At 41.5% G+C, this 16,895-nt stretch overlaps 3 protein-coding genes across 3 annotated transcripts; 1 reads left to right on the plus strand and 2 right to left on the minus strand.

The window, feature by feature from the left end:
• Positions 1-18: 18 nt before the first annotated feature.
• On the minus strand, positions 19-5,265 carry dnai7 (dynein axonemal intermediate chain 7). The gene is made up of 16 exons (XM_029495709.1): positions 5,209-5,265; positions 4,564-4,648; positions 4,269-4,357; positions 4,058-4,162; positions 3,757-3,894; positions 3,359-3,493; positions 3,072-3,175; positions 2,787-2,945; positions 2,517-2,670; positions 2,346-2,436; positions 1,922-2,091; positions 1,660-1,822; positions 1,287-1,501; positions 1,046-1,204; positions 662-775; positions 19-294 (listed from the first exon to the last, which is right to left on the minus strand). Exons 1-16 carry the CDS (start codon positions 5,263-5,265, stop codon positions 19-21), a joined length of 2,214 nt encoding a protein of 737 aa, XP_029351569.1.
• A 31-nt stretch (positions 5,266-5,296) lies between these two features.
• Positions 5,297-9,079, plus strand: lyrm5a (LYR motif containing 5a). The gene is made up of 3 exons (XM_029495187.1): positions 5,297-5,411; positions 5,604-5,676; positions 5,766-9,079. Coding segments are annotated over exons 1-3 (285 nt in total). The 5' UTR covers positions 5,297-5,409; the 3' UTR covers positions 5,976-9,079.
• A 442-nt stretch (positions 9,080-9,521) lies between these two features.
• On the minus strand, positions 9,522-16,104 carry slc5a8 (solute carrier family 5 member 8). Its single transcript, XM_029494978.1, is given in 18 exon segments — positions 9,522-10,641; positions 10,718-10,806; positions 10,901-11,004; positions 11,173-11,387; positions 11,648-11,734; positions 11,875-11,942; positions 12,038-12,147; positions 12,316-12,404; positions 12,704-12,833; positions 12,969-13,109; positions 13,814-13,872; positions 13,874-13,930; positions 14,104-14,142; positions 14,325-14,392; positions 14,522-14,573; positions 14,689-14,754; positions 15,038-15,157; positions 15,756-16,104. Coding segments are annotated over 18 exon segments (1,848 nt in total). The 5' UTR covers positions 15,990-16,104; the 3' UTR covers positions 9,522-10,521.
• Positions 16,105-16,895: the final 791 nt, after the last annotated feature.

The raw sequence follows: 16,895 nt of genomic DNA on the forward strand, positions 1-16,895 counted from the left end.
TAAGAAATGCATGCAGGTTTAAGAATACATCAGAGGTCTGCTGGCACACAGCAGACTCTGCACTGTATCCACAAATAGATAGCTGGATTCTCTGGCTCTGGTAATTCCCGCTGTGCTCATGTTGTCCTGGAGCATGTGGATGAAGGTGGAGTGAAACTCACTGTCAGGATAATGGTCCAAGGAGAAAGCTTCACTTTTCTCTGTAATTTCCAGCTTCTGACTCCTCTGAGCACCGAGCAGATAGCAACTCCATGAGTCCTTAGGCACGGGGGCGGGGCCATGGTGCTCACATGCCTGGCAGGCAAAAGGGCAAGTGCAAACAGAAATGTAAACTTCATGTCTGCCCGCTTAACCATGCCCACAAACTTTACAGTCTAGTAAGAATCTTTCTACATGACTGCACTTTGAGCTCAACTTCCTTCTTCCTCGTTCTGAAAAGAATGTTTGTCTCAGCTCTGCGTTGGTGCATTTAGGGGCATGCACATGCCAAACAGATGTATGTTAAGGGCACTCAAAACTAACTCACAGCTGCATTGTCAACCCCTAATCTTTCACAGCCCCTGTGTGGATGGTCCTCTGCATGTGGCTATTGACCCCATGCCTGGACTGTGTACTCCCTCTATCCAACGCCTGATCTCTGTGTGAGCAATGTTTCAGCTACCTGCATGACCAGATGCTCAGCTCCACATTTGGTGTTCCACTTGCTCCACGAGAAAGCACAGGCAGAGGCAAAGAGGGCCATCTGTTCATAGGCAGCATGTTCTGTAAGTGGGTCCTAAAGAGGAGAGAAACCACTCAGCATGTCCTAGAGGCGTGGCAAATGGTAAACTGTCTCTAAATTGGATGTGTAGATGGCACTTCACGTTTCATCTCCTGTTTCCTGTCACTTAACACTTGTGTGGAATATGTTGAAACATGCCATACTATGATAGAAAAACTGGTATATCCAGCAACATATCTTTTGTAACAAAATTAAGCCAAACCTGGCTCAAATCTAATATTTGGTTTTTCGTCTTTTATTCTGAAAGCCAACAGGTAGACAGACCTTTCCACAGGTGCTGACATATTTCTCTGTGTACTCATTCACAAAGATGTTGATTCCCCCATTGAGCATGGCTTTCTGTAGGGCCTGGCTGCTCATCCATTTTCCCAGGAGTTGAGAGAGGCCTTTCCCCTGCTCCGGCTGCAACATGCACTGGTCGCCCTACCATTAAAAAAACACACAAACTTAATTCTTCAATTAGGAGAAGTGTTAACTTGCATCCAGGTAGTTTCTTGTCTCCTACCTTGATCATGATACTGAGACAGAAGAGTGCTCCATTGACTTTAAAGACAGCAGAGTCTTGGCCCAGCGGCCTGAGTTCCCAGCTCTGGAACGGAAAGTTGGCGTATGTTTCCTGCATCAGGACAAACGCTTGGAAAGAGGCCATTTTAAAAGAGACCTTGGCTTCTTCCTCGTCGTAAGACACATCAGTGATACCATCCATCTTCCACTGTTTACCTGAGAGAAATACCAACTGTCATGTCTGTGACTGTTTGGAGTCTTTCAAATGTATGACAGGTGCCTAATGTGCCACTTCTAATTTCATCTGGAATTATGCTTTCATGCTTGTATAGACTGGAGTATTAAACGGTGTGTGGTGTTTCTGTCTGTCTTACCTGTAGCATCCCAGCGAGCCACTTGAGGAGTTTCCAAGAAGACAACAGAGTCAGGCAGCATCACAGACACTCCAACAGGCGGGCAGGCAACAACCTCTTTGTCATCCAAGCTGAACCCCTCTGGGGTGGGGTAGGGAAACACCTGTAGCCCTTTGTTCAGCAACTGAGGTATGTTATGAGAGAGGCAGAAAAGTGGGGGTCAACTTTAGGGGGCAGAAGCAGAACCAGGGAAAACCAGGTGCTGAAGCTCTGTTCTAGTCACCTGTCTGATTTCCCAGCCATTGACGTGGTGGGCTTGTGGTGGGAGATAGAACACATCATAGTAGAAGACTCCACCCAGAGGCGTGTACTGCCTCAAGTCCACAGCTTGGGCGTACTCTCCGCCATCTACCGCTGAGAGCTGCGCAGAGGGACATGCCAAGTCCCCCTCAGCTGGGAGAGAGGGGACACAGTCATCCAAAAATAATTTCCTCCAATGTCTACAAAAATGACTGATGTAAACCCTGAACAGGATTTTAAAACATTAGTAGCTTATATAGTATATAAGCTACTAATGTTATAGTTCTACATGGTGTTAGCCTAGCTAAAAGAACCCCAGTCAATATGTTTGAGTGACAGAGGATTTGAATCGTGTGGCGTGGCCGTTTCTGTGTTTGCATTTGGAGCGTCAGCAAGTGTTAGATTACCACTGAGCGCTTCCATCTGTGTCTGTATCTGACTCTCTTGGCCTTCTGCAGGCTGGAGACAGTTTTTCCCCGACTGCGAACTGACTGTACTCTGTAACGTACATATACACACTATAAGAATGAAGGCATCAAGCTGACTGCAGGAACTCAGCACATATTCTTTGATTTTACCTTCCTCTCATCTAAACCTTGGATGGACAGCACCGCCTCATCCACTCTCAACTGCTGTGTTTCATTGTCATCCTTCACCTCCCTGTCTTCCTTTGTCCCTCCCTCCTCCGGTAGATCTGCGTCTGCAGGGATCACATCACCTCTTGCAAAAGATCTGCAACCAAACAAATGAGGAAAGAGAGAAATGCCAAGCAAAAAGAACAAGGTTATTATCACCAGCTTGAATATATCTAACATATAGCAACAGTCATCTTTTCAGTAATACCAAACCTGCAACTTGGTGTGTGTATGTTCAGCTGAGCCATCCTGGCAAGCAAGGTCAGGTGGTCATAGTGTGTGTGGAGAATCCGTACAGCAATATCACTCACAGCCAACTGCTTGGGGAGCTGAAAGCCTAGGCTGACTTCTTCAAAGTTTAATCCTTTAAACCTGGATGGGCCAATTAGGGCCAGAGAGAAGTGTCAGATGTTCCAGCTGTGCATCTTCCTTATTTTTTGTCACATAAAACCAAAACCATAAAACATACATTTGTAGTAGTTTCTGCCACACACAGACCTTGGATCCTTCTTGAGGTTGGCCCACAGACACAATGTAATGTTGTCATCTTTCACCACAGTCTGCATGTTGCCTGTTTCTGTGTCAATGTTCTCACTGGCCCTCTGCATGCAAGGAGACACACAACACAAAAGGAGTGGCCCCAAAAAGCCATTACACACAAGATTTGCAATATTGCCTCATATCTTGCAAATCAGCCAACCCATAAACATCATGATAAATCACCAATCTTTACATACCACTCCCTTTTACTGCTTTTTGTGCGTGATGGCAATTACATTTTGTACCTTGAGAAACTCCTCAGTTGTGAGGAGGTGTTTAGAGTGGATCAGCTCCTGCAAATTTATGAGCACCTCCTGGTACTTCTGACCCTCCTGTGGATCTGTAACATCTCTGAGCAGACACTCCAGGTCTTCAACCAGCTGTAATGGACAAAATACACTTGCACTTATATTTGATCACATTAGAATGCAGCAAATTCTACCTTTCTCTGAGTCGGCTTAACTTCTGATATCCTAGTTTTAATGCAACTCTGGATAGAGGTATTATATTAGCATTTTCTCAACTGGTATCATTTTAGGAGCACTCTTTATTATGTCCATATGTGTCTATCACTCTTATTCAGTCCTTTGACTAATCAAGCAGTTGCAATTGCAGGACACACCTTTATTATTAAAATACAAACCTTTAGTGCAAGCTTACACTGCTTGAGCACGGATGTGATGTCGACCTCTGGGTCATCTCTCCATAAAGTGATATAGGTGTTCATATCCCGCTGTGCTGCTGGGTCAGGGCTACCATCAGAATGTAGGTATCGCTCCCACTGAACACAAAAAATATATATAATGGAACGTGAGAATGGATTGAAGAGGATTGCATCATATCATATTATGTTGATTGGACTGTTGGAAGAATTCATAAATAGTAACATATCATGTGTCAGACATCCTGATCTGATTCTAACTAACTAAGACAGAAACACAAACCATGGCTTTCTCCATGTAAACTTCTTTCCATTTTGTTACTGCAGTATGATTGTCCTCCAGAAGTTGGCGCAATTCGTTCAGCTCTTCCTCTCTGCGCTCCCGATCCTGTCAGCAGATTAAATCTTTGAACGGGGAACAATCTCTGTGTTGTTTTTATAGGACCTATCTAATCTATTTAATCAGGGGATTACATCCCACAGGAATATTTTACCTTCAATTCGAGCCTTTCCAACTCCTTCTGCTTTCTCTCTCTTTCTAACCTTTCCTGTTCTTCTCTCTCTGCCTGCAGACGAGCTTCCTCTGTAAAGCAAAACCACATGAGGTGAATGTAGTACCTCAAGACATCCATATACCCTGTAGGAATCAGTTACTGGTAACGCATGAAAAAGAGATGATTAAATATATTGCTTTTCATCATCTTCATGCTGAATTTCACGTGATACATCGCAAGTGCTTACAACAAAAATCTACAGCAGATTTTATTAAGATCTCTCAAATTGATTTACCTTCCTCTCTCAGCTGCCTCTCCTCCTCCTCTTGCTGCCGCTTTGCCTTCTGTGCTTTAGACAGTTTCTGTCCTTTTTTGGGCGACTTTAAACCAGTGAAACATTAGAAATGAGTGTTTGAAAGGGACAACTCATTGGCCTACCCGCACTTACTTGGAAATTGGGATGTCCCTCAGGAAAAGGGGGGTACACATTGACAGTTAGGTGGATAAAGAGGATGAAATAAAATGCATCCTCGATTACAGAACCGATTTGACTACATGATGAAAATATATTTTATAGGAGAGAACGTGCTGACTGCTGTCTGCTCATACCTTTCCTTTCTTGGGTGGCTATCGTCCAAAGGAGAAAACATAGAGACGAAGTTACATAACAGCATGCTTTAAGACATGAATTCAAGGCACAGGATAGGAGGTAAAGTTGGGAAATGAAGAGAAGCGAGTTTGAAGAAAGTATTAACATGACTAACTGCTGCTCATTGGAGGAGCTAACTGCAACCTATTGCTTCATCTTATCTTCCTATTGGCATATTTTGTGACGCAAACGTCGATTAAACTATTAACTATAGTTAAATCTTGCTGCTTAAATTTATTTACGGATAAAATAACCTAATGTAATGGGAAAAAATACCTACAAAAAACTCACCATACTGAAGCTAAGATGCGCTTTAGCGTCGATGTAACCATGGAAACACCTACGCATGCGTGTTTCTTTGTTTTCATTTACGACCACACGAAACGGTTTACGGCTGCCACTAACGGCGCTGTCTGGCGACGGCGAAGGGCAAAGTGGAGAGGAGGCCAGTCTTCATTACAGCCGGAGCGAACAAACCCAGCAAAATAACACATGTAAATACGAATACAGAGTTTAGTGGGGTTTTTAATGCAGTTTGTGAGATGTATAGTATGGGCTAAATACTGGCCCTCAAGCTAGCAGGCTAATTCTGTAGTTAGCATAGCTTCTTGCACTCATGTCCACTGCTGCTTTTATGCCTGTGTTGTCTCTGATAGCGGTTTGTGTCTTTTTTTTTCTCGCCTCAGGACCTCAAACGATCGCTTGCTTTCTGATATGGCAAACCCTTTAAGGGCTGAGGTTGTCAGACTTTACAAAAATGTAGGTGAATTAGTCAGTGGCACACACTTCCCTGCAGCTGAGCCCGGTGCAGGTGGTGTGTAAACAGTGTGGTGGTTGTGTCCCTGCAGCTGCTGTACCTTGGCCGAGAGTACCCCAAAGGATCCGTGTACTTCAGAGAGCACCTCAAGTCGGCCTTCATGAAGAATAAGGACGTGACAGACCCTGAGAAGATAAAGAAACTGGTGGCCCGAGGCGACTTTGTCATCAAGGAACTGGAGGCTCTCTATTTCCTCAGGAAGTATCGAGCCATGAAGAAGAGGTATGAACCAGAAAAGTGAGCCCACACAAACACGGCTCATCCCTAAATAAAATCAGGGGACCAGAACACCGGCAGAGCCATGGAGAACGTGTTAATGATATTTATTTCATTAACATGCACATCTGTTGAGAACATGTTACTCTGCAGAACTCCCAACAGTGACCTGAATATAAAAATAGACAGTGGTTGCCTCATAAGGCAAAAGGAAGAGCGATCTGCAATAAGTGCCATATAGTGATGATCATGTAGCTGTTACAGAACGTGCTTTAATAATGTAGCTGTTAAACAAAGTGCTTTGGGTTTTTTTTTCATACACAATTTGGACCTTAATACCGTTATGCTCTATTTCAAATAATATATGCATTGAACTATTTCAAATGCTATATGTATTGAAGCCATAGCTGCTCTTCCAGAAAAGTTGTTGCATTCTGTTTGGTCCATTGTTTGACTTGTTAGTTTATTCTAAAATAGCATTTCAACATGTTATTTAATTCATCATAATCAGAAATGGATCATGGTAGTTATCAAGAAGTTGTAAATTTGCAGATGTCCATCTGATATGTGATACACTGCCAAAGCTGAGGTGTTGGCTGAATCAAATAGTGAAATGTCTTTTGTACGTTTCAATGTGTATGTATATATTTGTAAATACGTGGTCATACTTCTTGAAGAGCCTATTTACATGACTATGTATTTTGCACTATTAAATAATTTAATTAATTCTTTGCATGTTTAAAATTAAAACAAAAAATTGTATTTTTACATGAAGAGGTAAATATAATTTGACAATTTGACAACTAGTAACTGGGCAGTTTGATAGATAGCAGGACTAGTGCTAACAGATCTCCTCTCCTTGACTTTTGCTAAGCCAAGACTTTCTGTCAATTCTGATCTGCAGAGGGAAAAGTACAAGGCATCTGTGACACTCTCTCACTCACACACACACACACACACACACACTCACCCACTCACCCATTCACCCTCACCCATGCACCCAGAAAACTCTTGCGAGACTTGTCATGGTAACATCAGATATTGATCTGTTTGTTTGGGGAAAAACAAAATGTCCAACCTGGTTCACAACACACCTGTATTCTGAAAGAGTGCTTGTTTTGTTGTGCTGCGCTTGCAGAAGATTTTGAACAAGTAATACCTTGAAATTTTATTCTAATTTTCTATCTCAGTAGCTCATTATTCCCTGATCTGACCTTGCTCAAAACTGTCCCAGACTCCGTCTCTCAGCTGTGCCAACAGGGAAATTGAATAAGTAATAGAATAGTTTCATTGTCAAAAGGGCTTTCTAGAGTTCTTAAAATGCAATGTAATATATTATTATTGTTAATGTTAATTCATAATGTAAAATGATTGCCTGTTTTAAACATGGAACTGTTTGAATCAAACGTAATTGTTCCATTTTAAAAATGTATTGTTCCCTTCATTCTATCATGCCACCCGCATTTAATATGCATCGGATTGTCTTTTTTGGAGAGATGCACACTGCTGTTATCTACCAACTAAAAATATTTTTAAAGGAAACAAAACTAATAAAAACCTGAAACTTACCACAAATTATCAAGAAAGGAAAACTAAAAAATAATTGGATTTTTTTTATTAGTTTTTGTGTGTGTGTGTTTGTTTAAGAAAACTTTGCTGTAGTATAAAAAGTAAATGTTTACCTACAGAATACAACAACAAATTTACAGAATGTATGTGTGGTGCTGGTCCAGCAATAGAGTTCTGCCCCTTTCCAGTCACGTCTCTGGGTTGTATGGAGAGTCAGTCAGCCAGGACATGAGTGCATCCACCTCTCTATCAAATACAGATGGTGAGAGTCCACGGGGCTGCTGTCCAGAGGGGTTGGGCAAGATGATGGGCTGCTGTAGGGCTGTGGGCTGGCTCTGCTGCTGCCCCAGACATGTTGTTCTTTCCTCAACATTTAGAGAGATGGAGATTGAAATGGAGAATCAGACTGATGCAGTTCAGCGGGAGAAATGTGAGAAGGGGGCATTGAGCTAAACTAAAATGGTTCTGACCGAGAAAAAAAAACAGGAGGCAGGCTAAAAGCCAACACTCATGGAAATGTTTGGAGAGCTCACCTCCAGCTGGACACTGTCTAGTCTCGACTGCAGGGCTGAGGTGGAGGTCTGGGGGCTGTGGGTCCAATATGATGGAGCAGCAGAGGCCTGGCGGGGTCTTCTCTCCAGAGGCTCCTCAGGGGTTCTGGGTCTGCTCTCCGGCTCCCTCTTTCTCTTCCTGCTCTCAGATGCCTGTCAGGGTGATGGACAGAGGGAAGAAGTGAATGAACCAGGTTGGAAAAGTTCAGTTCTTTCAAACCGAGCCACCACAGCACAGCCCATAATAGTATATTAATCAGTGTTACTTGGTGGGCATTCAGGAGCTGCAGGGTTTCCCACAGTGTTTTATGGGGGTGGTGATCACATTATCAATCAAACACCAGCTCTGTTACATAAAAGTGAAAACACTTTGGGAATTCACACAGTTTAGGATGCCAAAACTGACCCAGTTGATCAGAGATGAGTCAGATTTACCACCTCAATCAACTGTGGAGCTACACTCCACACCACATCACCTCCACTGATATGACAACAGTAATAAAGGCAAACAGACATGCTCCAACCCAGCTCCACTCCAAACTTCTGTCCACAACCCTCATCTTACAGCTGCACCCACCAGTCTCTGAACAGCAGCAACACATCGAATTTCCTGATCAGACCAGACTGATCACATGGCCCAAGGAACCAAAACGCACAGTCAGCAGAATCATCATCTGGATCAAGACCTGCAAGAAGACAATCAATCAGTGGGTCAGCTGTCTGCAGCACATAACACCAGAAAGAATTGACAGACTTCCACACACACTTCAGTCTTCAAGGCTGTGGTCTTCCTCACAGAGCTATTGGACTCTATTCTCTCAGGACAGGACACAGAGACGATCCGCCTCCATGTCTCCAGCAGAGGGAGCTAGATCCTCACATCTACACCTCCCAGATCAACAGCTCTTTGACCAAAGCGATGAAGACTGGCGGCATTTCTACTCAGTGAAGCCCTCCAGCCTAAATGGTTAAAAAAGCATCTTTCCATTGCATTACTTTCTATAACTATTTATATTTGGTTGTTTAAGGACCTAAGACCAATTAAAATCCACCCGAAAAGGGGATGATTTCAAACTTAACCTGTTCAAATTTTTGAATTTTTGAGTTTGTTTTTTTTTATTATTATTTTCAGTCCTGCATATGTAGCTGCTATATAGTACATAGTATAGTATATAGTACAGCTATATTGAGTCATCTAAAAATACAGTGTAAAATAAACAGATCAGATGAGTGTAAAGTGACAACAGATGTACCAGGAAACATACAGCCAATGAAAGGTGTTTGACCCTGTTGGAGTTGGTGCTGCTCCTGCAGGACTCTGTCAGAGTGTAGTTGTGGTCGTGGAGGTGATGTGGCACAACACACATCTGGAACCATGAACGCACACTTTAAGATGGGACTGTTTCATTCAACACAACTGTATAGCAACCATGAATGTTGGGTTACAACGTAAGAAAATAAAATATTTTAAACAAACAGGAGGTTAAATGCAAACCTGCACAGTTAACGTTTTATTATTATTATTATTATTTTTGACCAAAATTATGCAAACAAGGAAACACTGAATCAGTTTCTTTAACAGCAGCTGATGCTCCATAAGCAGAAGTAACTCTTCACTGACTCTATCCTCACAGTTCAGTCTTTAAATCCCAAAACTCTAACATATAATATTTAATATTGTGTTACTAAACAAACTTGACTCCGTATGAAAGTCAGTCTCGCGATATCTATATTTCGAACATTCGACGGCTGAAGGTCGTCGAGTAAATCGACTTTCTTTAAGTCCCTAAACTCTCACAATTGCCTCGATAATAATGTGACAGTGGTCAACAGTTGTCGATGTAGCTCGTTTGTTTCTCATTTTCTTTGTGTATTTTCCACAAGTCGCCGAGTGAAACCTCTCAATGTTTCTACTCCAGCGTCTCAGAGTGAAATGCGAGATTTGGAGCGGCTCCGTGAATATATACAGACTCCATAGCAACCAGTTTCATACGTCACCACCAAGACCAGCTGACAATTAGTATCTTAAAAGTTTAATTTAATTGAATATTATTTCATTGAAAAGTAGACACAATCAAACATTAAATACTGTGTAATTCACTTTGAGATGTTCCTTCAGTAATGGGACAACAAATATAATTTCAACATGATTTCATTACAAATAAAAACATCTTATCTCATCAGAGGATTTCTTTAGTAAGAAAAACAGGGTGGATCAGGATGAGATGCTTCTTACATGAATGGTCTGCCTGTTGTTAACCTGAACTTGGTTTCAGAGTTATTATATGACTGAGATCAATTTTAAAGCAGTGATCTTCTGGTTCACAACATTTTCTCTCCTGTAATTTCAATATTCTTTACCGCCACTTGTTGTGATTGACTTTATGTGGTCTCAAAACAAGTTAAGGCCCCAAAAGAAAAAAAAGAAATGTTTCATTCAACATTTTCATCTCATGTGGAGATGCTGCTTTTTGTGAAGTCCAACTCAGTGTCACGGAAAGCAAGATTTGTGTTGCCAAATTTCTTCTCTCTTTCCTTTGTGAGATCGAGCTTTCCCGTTCGCCTCGTGACCTAAAGAGAAGCGATCAAAAAAACTGTTGTTATTGGTCTGTAGCATTTGATAATAGTACTCTGGTTAAGCACTTACTCTGTCTTTGAAAAACTTGATCAGGTAATAAAGGGTTGTGTCCTCTTTCATCAGTGTAAGCCTTGGCTCCACCTTTTGCCAGTAGCCCCCTGAAATGTACATTAAGAACATGTCAAAGCAGCTTAAAGAGTGACAAATTCAGATTTTTCTGACCAAAGTAATTTGTTCTAACGTGTTATTTACCTGTGAACACACTGATTATCAGCCCCACACTCATAGATATTATAGTTCCAATGGGACTGAAGTAAAGGTAGGACAGAGAGTACCAGTGGTCTTCCAGCGCAGACCTGGCAGTAAAAGAAAACGATACATGGTCAGAAAATGGTGCACAAGGAGGGAAGTCTTCAACCTCTTTGCAACTTTACAGGCAGGCGTTACCCTTACCTTAACTAAAAATCCTTATTGTGGTAAATAATGTGAAACTAATAATTAGGTTCAGCTTGTAACACACTTACCTGCTATAATGGTTGTGTACTGGAGTTGCGGTGATGGCGTTAAGTTGTGTTGGCAGAGCCGTGGAGGTCCAGTTGAGGCTATCAGTGGTGAAGTTGCAGCCCTCGGTGGTCAGTGGCAGAGGTCGGGTCAACTCTGGAGGGGGAGGGTATATGTGGGCTCCGATGCCCACCCACAGGGACACCACCAAACCTGCCACCAGACCTGACAATGCTCCCTGGAACACATTTCATTCATTGAGAACATTTGCTTTTCAAATGATCAAGCATAAACTATATACAGAAGTTTGAAAGGGGTGATAATCAGATAATTTTGGAAAGGTACTTCTACTATCATTTATATTAATTTTATAGGGTACATTTTGATAACTTCATCTACTCTATTATTAGTTGATGAAAATCATTGAGCTGTAGAATCCAGGAGTAAAATTCATTTGCAATGCTGGATTAATGTCTAGTTAAAAGAGGATGCGCTTACTTTGGAATTGGCAAATGGACAAAGGATACCCAGTGTGAACAGACCAAGTAAAGGACCTCCAATGATTCCAAATATACTGATGGCTGCCTGTATGAAGAGAAATATAACACTTGGATTACGGGCCTGATGCATGTCACAGCTCATCACAGCAACTGACAGTTTAATGAATCCTTAACATTTTTCTCTTTGTGTAACTAGAAAGTGCTCAGAAACAGATGCTACTCCACCTGCAAGATCCCTCCCATGAGTGAAGCCAGTCCAGCCATTCCAATGCACAAAACTCCAAATGTGAAACCTGGAAACAACAGACTCGATTATCATATTACCACATTAGTATTAAACAATCAACTAATTCATCTGAAATATTGTACACAAGGATAGCTAACTTACTCAGCCCTTTAGAGATAAAGGACAAGTGTTTCTCAGACACGTTAGTGTGCGGTTTGATCACGTCCTCCATCGTCACTGCAGCCAGTGCATTAATGCTGGAAGACACTGTGCTGGGGTTGACACAACACAAAAATCAACCACAACGTTATACACACATCCAAAAATACAACTTTTCTTAGTGTCACTTTTTAGCACTGAACCATATGATAAAAATCTGATAGATACATAAATGAATAAGCAGTGCATTAAAAAATGTTAATGTCAAGTACTGTATTAACCTTAATGATCCACTATATGCAGCTGCAACAAACAGTCCAGGAAGGCCAGGATAGTCTCCCAAGATGTCCATCACCAAGTATGGCATTAACTGCAGAGGAGGAGTGATACTGGGTCACACACATTAACAGGAGGACTGGAGGACTTATATATAATAATAATAATAATAATAATAATAATAATAATAATAATAGGTTAACTATTCAAGATGGACCATCTTGTTATCTCATATAAATATCACAAAACATCACAAAAAAAACATTTGGCTAATTATTTGCAAAAGCCTGAACCAAAATCTTGGTGTCTGGATATATATATATTTTTTTTTTTTTTTTTTTTACTAAGCCACTGATCACAGCATAAACTTTTCCGTCTCTCTCTCCATTCTACCTGATCTGGAGCAGAAACCAGACCAGCTGTCCATGGGTCGCAGTTCTTATAGACAGAGTAGAGGCACATTCCTGCAAAAACTGAGCAGAGCAAGATGGAGCCCAAGCCTAACAGGTTGATGTACAAAGATCTGGGTGAGAGAGGAAATACATAAAGAATTTCAACAGTGAGATGTGCTAGTTCTCTCAGAACACAGAGAATAGGCACATCCATGATGTGTCCCTGTAAATGCAACCCTGAAAAAAAAAAAAAAAAAAACACTCACGCTCTGGCATGATGAATGCTCTTGCAGGAGATGTACCTCTGAACCTGGGCCTGATTGATCCCATAGATACTGACCCAAACAAATGTCCCCCCAATTGTTATAGTCCAAAAAGTGTGTCTTCTCAGAGGGTTTGTGTCAAAACTGGTGGAAACAGAAAAAAATGAGTTTGAGTATGAATATAAGTGAAAACTTACTGTTTATCGTCAAAAATAATTCATTTGTGCCCTTCATCAGAGTCTGGATCCACCCATGGACATCATTTAAAAGGATATGTTCCCTTCAAGGTGTCATGAAGCATCCTGGATTTGGGTCATGTTTTATTTTTGTTTATTTCCTGTTTTATTTTGGTGTCTAACTATCCTCTGGTTTCAGATCCACTTCCTGTCCTGATGTGTTGCCCTGCCCTGTCCTCGGCATCCCCTGATTTCCCCCACCTGTGCCTCATTACCCATACTCCCCTTGTGTATTTAGTCTCTGTGATCCCTACACTCTCTGCCAGTTCGTCTTTGTATTTCTCTTGCAAGCGTTCCAGCATTTTTTCCTCGAGATTATCGTCTACTGTTACTGACCCCGGACTTACCCTTGGATTTTGCCCCGGTTGTCCTCCTTTTGTACCTTTACCTTACCGAACCTATTTATTAAACCTGACTTTTGGAAATCCCTGTGCTCTTGGGTCCACCCTGATTTCCTGACCTCCCTGTCACAAGGACCCCAAGACCTTTTCTCTGGTCTAGCCTCCCAGAGGTCAAAACTAACGGTGTGTAATATCGTAGTGTGTTCTGTAACCAATTTTCTCTCCAACTAACATAAATTAGTAATGTAATATTTTGATTCATCATACTTACTCCCAAAAATGGAGTCTCCCTCCCTGTTCTGAATCAGAAATGATAGGGAGGACCCCCCCCCTGTATAATCACAGATCTCACTATGACAGACAGGAAGCCTGCGAGCATGACGCCAAGCTGGAAGGGAAAATGGAAATATTCTTAGTGTTGTTTTTGTCCCTGCATTATCCCAAAATATGAGACAGAAATGTTTCACATTTGACATGTCAGGTTAAATTGACTGAGTCTGTATAGGTCTAATAATACCACACCAAGCTCTAGTTCTGTCATGCTTTTATTGTGAAGCCTACCTGAAAGACATCAGTCCACACCACTGCTTTCAGCCCACCCTGTGACAATGTAAACCACACACAGGCTGTTGTATTGACTGGTCATTAAAATCCAGGAATTCAAAGAATTACAATTTTTGAGAAAACACTCCATTAGGTGGAAACATGCAATAAATAATGAGGTTTCTCCCTTTGTGTTAATGTGTCCAGCAGGAATCAATAGAGCAGCGTTGCTTACGTACCATTGTGCAGTAAAAGGTACACACCACACCTGTGGAGATGACTGCGCCCCACAGATCCATACCAGTTACTGCAGAGAGAAGGCGCTTTCAACCAGTGGACGGTAAAATCACTCACATGAACAAAACTAAGCAGCTTTAAGTGCCCTCATGGAGGTGTGCGATGTGAACCTGACCGCTGTGGACAAAAACCGACATACCTTGGTTTAAAGCCAGAGCTGGGGCATAAATGACAATTCCAGTGTAGAGAATCTGTCACAAAGAGATTTAATTCAAAGATTAATGGCTCTCAGCAGGTGTTAGGTTTGAGGTTTGACCCACAAAAGTCAAAGCTCTGTAATTATATGTTGACTGGCTTCTTACTCACTGTCTGCACAATGAAAAGCACAGTGCCCAGCAGACGGGTTGCTCTGTTGAAACGCAGCTCCAGATACTTGACAGGTGCATGACGGACGAAAAAAAAACAAAAAAACAGACAATATATAAGGAACCAGAAGAAATGTGAATGGTTTGCCTCACTGCCACTGCGTATTTCACAACTAATGCCTATTCTTTACCTTCACACAGCCTTTACAGTGCCCCTTTATTAATGTTGAGCCACACCAACAAACACTCCTGACCGACCTTTCCTAAACTCACCTCATTTAAATCTATAAGTTCATTTCAACATATTTGTAGGGGCAGAGCTGCAATTAACCTGACAAAAGTGCGCTCACCTCATATGTACTGGTGACAGCAAGTCTGTAAAACACTGGAAGAAAGACCTCAGAGGTGACCAATATGGTTATTATATAGGAGAAACCATAAAATCCGATACTGGCGCCATACCGGTACACCTATGGACCAAAGATAATCTGAATTAATAATGTTTGCTTTGATTTTGGTAAGTTTTATAAAGAGACCACGGTTAAGTGGTGAGCTGGGAAAAATTGGGATTTTAATTACAATGTGAACTTCTGACTTGTAAGGAAAAAAAAAAAATCAAAACCCACAAAGCGATGTAAAATAGTTCAACTATATCTACCATCCTCCAGTAACCACTGAGGGAATGAACTCATCCATTGTTTATATTCAGTGAGCATGTCTTGTGGGCTTTGAAATAAAGAGTTATTGTCTCGTAAACTAATATTGGCTTCATGCTGGTACTAACCTTTCTCACATATTTGCCAGATCTTGTCAGTTCAGTCAGAGCTTTGTACTATTTCCAATAATATTTTCAATTATTTCTTGTGAGCTTGCTTATGCCCCATATCCCATACATGTCTCTACCATAATGTTTCTTCTCACCCAAAAACCACATCAGGAAACTGATGTCCCATCTGACAAGAAAAGGTTTTTGTAACATACAGTATATAAACATCACATGGCATTGACTAGATGCAAAATCATTTTCCACAAGAGATATTTTTTGTTTTTGTCCCTTAGGAATCTTACCTCAGCTGGGTTAGACAAAACTGTGATGGCTGACATGAAGCTGGCAGTCAGAGACAGGGAGACAGGCAGGGCTGTCAGTCTGCGGCCCCCCATTAGGAAGTCTCCGGAGGTTCTCTGGCCCCTGCCCGTCCAGGCGAAGTAGACCCCGACGGCAGCAGACACCATCAGCATGAGGGCAAAGACCACATAGTCTGCGACTGCAAAAGAGCCAGCACCGAGGGTATCCCCTGACATTTTGCTCCAAATCAGACAAAAAACTAGAAATTAAACTATTCACAAAGTTAATAAAACTATTTAACTAGGTGTCCTCAGACAGTCCTCTGTGGATGAATGGAAGTCCTAGCACATCACCTTCGCAGTCAGTGATGAACCAAATACAGTGCAATCGAAGCCTTTTTTATGTGTGTGAGTGAGACAGAGGCCGGGGGGGGGGGGGGGGGGGGGGGGGGGGGGGGGGGCGGAGAGCAGAGAGCATTCCAGCCAGGCACATGCTGTGAAGTCAACAGGTCAGAATGAAATGTTCACCTGACCACAGGATAAAAGCTATCATTAGTTTTTAACACCCACACATACAGTCATACGTACTAACAAACAGACATTTTGAGAAAAGTTTAAATGGTTTAAGAGGCTGTGCAACTGGATTTTAGTGACTTTAGGGGCAATTCTGTGGTATATGGCAGTCGAAGGGCACATTGTCAGAACTGGGGGGTTTTAGCTGTGTGGTATTCAATTTCAACAGGTTAAAGGCATTTCTTTGGACAAATTAACCTGTGACAAATTTGTGTTGTGGAAGATGTAAAACACATAAATAACTTACATACTCTTCTCTATTAATAGCCAATCAAATTTTTTTATGAAACCAATCAGCATTTGATTTTAATGTTTTTTTTTTACATTTTCTAAATAAAAAAAACAAGGTTACTATTAATGATTGAATTTAACCACACCCATAGTTTGTATTAAAATTATCGAAGTCAACTTGACCAGGGTTAAAGCTCTGGTGACTCAGCCTGATGTGTTTGTACTATCTATTGGTGGATATTTGCCAGATAAACCTTGATTAAAAAAAAAAGCTACTTGCAATTATAACATTTGATTGAACTTGGGCTTCTTTGCAAATGGTTAAATATCCTGTCACTG

The sequence above is a fragment of the Echeneis naucrates genome, chromosome 23 (genome assembly GCF_900963305.1).
Source record: "Echeneis naucrates chromosome 23, fEcheNa1.1, whole genome shotgun sequence".
In the NCBI taxonomy this organism is placed as follows: Eukaryota; Metazoa; Chordata; class Actinopteri; order Carangiformes; family Echeneidae; genus Echeneis; species Echeneis naucrates.